Source organism: Zea mays, chromosome 1 (genome assembly GCF_902167145.1).
Source record: "Zea mays cultivar B73 chromosome 1, Zm-B73-REFERENCE-NAM-5.0, whole genome shotgun sequence".
Lineage (NCBI taxonomy): Eukaryota > Viridiplantae > Streptophyta > Magnoliopsida > Poales > Poaceae > Zea > Zea mays.
Genome location: NC_050096.1, coordinates 287,995,044 through 287,998,853, shown reverse-complemented (window position 1 = coordinate 287,998,853; position 3,810 = coordinate 287,995,044). Strand labels below are relative to the sequence as shown.

General features: G+C 46.6%; 1 protein-coding gene across 1 annotated transcript; it reads left to right on the top strand.

The window, feature by feature from the left end:
- The first annotated feature begins 464 nt into the window (after positions 1–464).
- On the top strand, positions 465–3,252 carry LOC100275725 (uncharacterized). Its single transcript, NM_001371729.1, has 8 exons — positions 465–880; positions 990–1,209; positions 1,331–1,442; positions 1,529–1,801; positions 2,070–2,341; positions 2,436–2,592; positions 2,680–2,763; positions 2,857–3,252. Exons 1-8 carry the CDS (start codon positions 508–510, stop codon positions 3,013–3,015), a joined length of 1,650 nt encoding a protein of 549 aa, NP_001358658.1. The 5' UTR covers positions 465–507; the 3' UTR covers positions 3,016–3,252.
- Positions 3,253–3,810: the final 558 nt, after the last annotated feature.

Below are 3,810 nucleotides of genomic sequence, written 5' to 3'. Positions count from 1 at the left end.
AACGCACGAGTACTCATCTATTTATGCTATTAAGTAGCTAAAATTTAGCTTGACAATCTATTTAGCTAGTCCCTTGGAGATGTTCTTAGCCACGTCACCCTCCAACAGTCCAACTCCATCCTCGCCTTATCAACCTTCGCCGTAGCCTGTTCGTGGCTACGAACATGTGGCAATTGGCTAGTTTAGAGAGGTAAACGAGATTTTTTTTCAGCCTCTCTAGTCTCTACTACGTATACGCGATCTGTTGCGACGACGGCCCGGCCTGCGAAAAAGATTACCCAGCCCAGCCCAGCCTAGCCCAGCCCAGTCGTTCGGGAAAAATCTTGTCTCGCCGTCGTGCTCTCCGCTTCACTCGTGTGCAACGCGCGCGACACGACGCGCCTTATCCACACCATCCTCCTCTCTTCTCTTTTTCCACGGGAGGGATGACGATGCCGCTCGCGCGCGACGCCGCATCACTCCCTCGCCACTCGCGCGCCCGGGCTCCTTCCCGCCACGCTCACGACGATGCCGTCCCCGACGTCCTATCTTCTCCTGAATCCCTCCAAACCCTCCTCCTTCCGCCGACTCTCGGCCCCGCGCCTGAGCCGGTTCCATGTCTCCTGCGACGCGCCACGGGGCGGCGGGAGGCGCGAGGTCATCCCCGCCGGTGCCAGCAAGGCCAAGAAACAGATCGTATTCTTCGACGCCGCCCCGCCGGTGTCCCAGGAGGGTGGAGGCGCCGTGAAGAAGGCGGGGAGCGAGAAGCTTACCCAGGTGGGCAGCGGCAACGCAGCGCTGGCGTTGTTGAGGAGGGCAACCAAGATGACACTCTCGGTGCTGTCCAACCTCCCGCTCGCTATCTCCGAGATGTTCGCCATTGCCGCCCTCATGGCTCTAGGTACCAACTGATGACGATTGTGACTAAATTTTTTGATTTTCTGCTGACTCTTCTTGAATTCCTTCCTGCTCATTTTCCTGTGCTGGCATTGCGAATCGCGCAACCGCAGGAACGGTGATTGACCAGGGAGAGGCACCCAGCTACTACTTCGAGAAGTTCCCCGAGGACAACCCGGTCTTCGGCTTCATCACGTGGAGGTGGATCCTCACCCCCGGGTTCGACCACATGTTCTCCTCGCCAGTCTTCCTCGGCCTCCTTGCGCTCCTCGCGACGTCCCTCATGGCTTGCACCTACACGACCCAGCTCCCCATGGTCAAGGTCGCAAGAAGGTACGGCCGCGCCGCTCTTGTATATGCTACTTGCCTACTTCTTGGTAAGCCAATCAGTGAATCACTGAATCATGGGCTGAGACATCAATTGCGAGTACCGGTGTGTTATTGGTTATTGCAGATGGTCGTTCACACATTCCGGAGAAAGAATACGGAAGCAGGAATTTGCGGACTCGCTTCCCCAAGCATCCATTCAGGATTTGGGAGTCATCTTGATGGGTGCTGGATATGAGGTGAGTAACAGCTGGCACCCACAACAATTTCTATCCAGCTCCAACCTCTGGCCTTTGCATTATGATTGTATGATCTGTTGCTGCAGGTATTCACCAAGGGTCCATCTTTGTATGCTTTCAAAGGGCTAGCTGGTCGGTATGCGCCTATCGGCGTGCACTTGGCGATGCTCTTCATCATGGCTGGTGCCACGCTAAGTGCGACAGGAAGCTTTAAGGGCTCCGTGGATGTGCCTCAAGGGCTGAACTTTGTTATAGGAGATGTCATGAAACCTAGAGGGGTCCTCTCTGTTGCGCCGGATGTTTTCAATACTGAAGTCCATGTCAACCGGTTCTACATGGAGTACTATGACAGTGGAGAGGTGGTCTCCTTGCTCATTATTCTCAAACCTTTTTGTGCAGTTATATGCGCTAGACAGATTGGAAACTAAGGGGGTGTTTGGTTTCTAGGGACTAATTTTTAGTCCCTACATTTTATTCCATTTTAGTTGCAAAATTGCTAAATATAGAAACTAAAACTCTATTCTAGTTTCTAAATTTGACAATTTATAGTCTAAAATGGAATAAAATAATGGGACTAAACATTAGTCTCTACAAACCAAACACCCCCTAATATTGTTGGATTGCCAGGTCTCACAATTCTACAGTGACCTCTCCCTATTCAACCTTGATGGTAAAGAAGTGATGAGAAAGACTATCAAAGTGAACGATCCCCTGAGATACGGAGGGGTCACCATCTATCAGACAGACTGGGGATTTTCAGCATTGCAAGTGAAGAAAAATGGTGAAGGCCCTTTCAATTTGGCGATGGCCCCCTTGAAACTGAATGGGGATAAGAAGCTCTTTGGAACATTCTTGCCACTTGAAGATTCAGACTCGTCGAATCCAAATGTCAAAGGAATGTACGTTTAGTAATTTTTCCTATCTCATTTTGACTTAAAAATGTTGACTTACCATGGGTAATTATATGTTGTTTGCCTCATTGGTGTTGTGTAGATCAATGCTTGCTCGAGATTTGCAGTCTATTGTGTTGTATGATCAAGATGGTAAGTTTGTAGGGGTCCGTCGGCCAAGCTCAAAACTGCCTATTGAGATCAATGGCAATGAAATACTCATTGAAGATGCTATTGGTAGTACTGGACTGGATCTTAAGGTAGTCTATTGATTCATTTTTTGCTTTTGAAGAAATTTGTGTTTGTCTGTTCATAAAAGTGTCTTGTTGTTTTTCCCTTTCCATCAGACTGATCCAGGAGTTCCTATTGTTTATGCTGGTTTTGGTGCGCTTATGTTAACGACCTGCATTAGCTATCTTTCACACTCTCAGGTATGTGTGATTTTTGTCATGATTCTTATTGACAGCCGAATTGTAATTGCCTTGCACCTATACGAATTTATGGTTTGGTACCTGCTGCACTAGATATGGGCATTGCAAGATGGAAGTACAGTGGTCGTTGGAGGAAAGACAAATCGAGCCAAACTTGAATTTTCTGAAGAGATGAACCGGCTACTTGATAAAGTACCAGAGCTGATCAGCGCCGATGAGAATCTATTAGATACCAAATCGACAGCCACATGAAACATTTTTTTGTGTGTTTTTGTTTGGGATTGCTGAAGATGCAGTAGCTCTGTTCAGGTGAACACACGTTCGAATTCACAAAACATGGCCTTCAAGAATAGAAAAACTGTTACAATCTTTCAGTAGAACTTCTTAGATCACACTTCAATTGAGCTCTTTGTACATCTTTGAATGAGGAAACTAAACTGATAGCTTGTTATATTACCAATTTACCAATTACCATACTTTAGAGCAAAATAAATATGTAATTTTGGTTCTGTTACTGATTTTTCTAGTGACCAGCATGAGTTGCCTCCTACTGATCATTTTTTAGACAATGGGACAAGGTTCCCGCCTCTGCGTTTCCGCACATAGCGTCCACATATTCCAAAATCGGGTTACCGGCTTGCTTGAAAGGGCAAACAATAATCAAGAGGACAAAGTCTATTATTAAATTTCCATCCAAATTTGGCAAAGAGCTCCAGCGTCGCTTCCTCCAGCTTGAAGCTTATTGAACGAAAACATTGTCTTGTCTCCTCATGCTGCAGCAGTGCCCAATACCACAACCCAGTATGTTCCTCTGAAAGAATTGTATTTTTGTATTGTTAAGACAGATATCGTCTTGACATCTCCAAATAGACCAACATAATGTCGCTGCCCCAACTAGAATCAGTCTTCTGTCCTTTGAGGTGGCTTTTATTAGCCACCCATGAAGCATATGTGAGACTGATCTAGGTGGATTAAAACCCGTAGTTACATGTACTACCTCTAAATGGTTTTGGCATGGTGATAATAAAAAAACATGTTGTATACTAT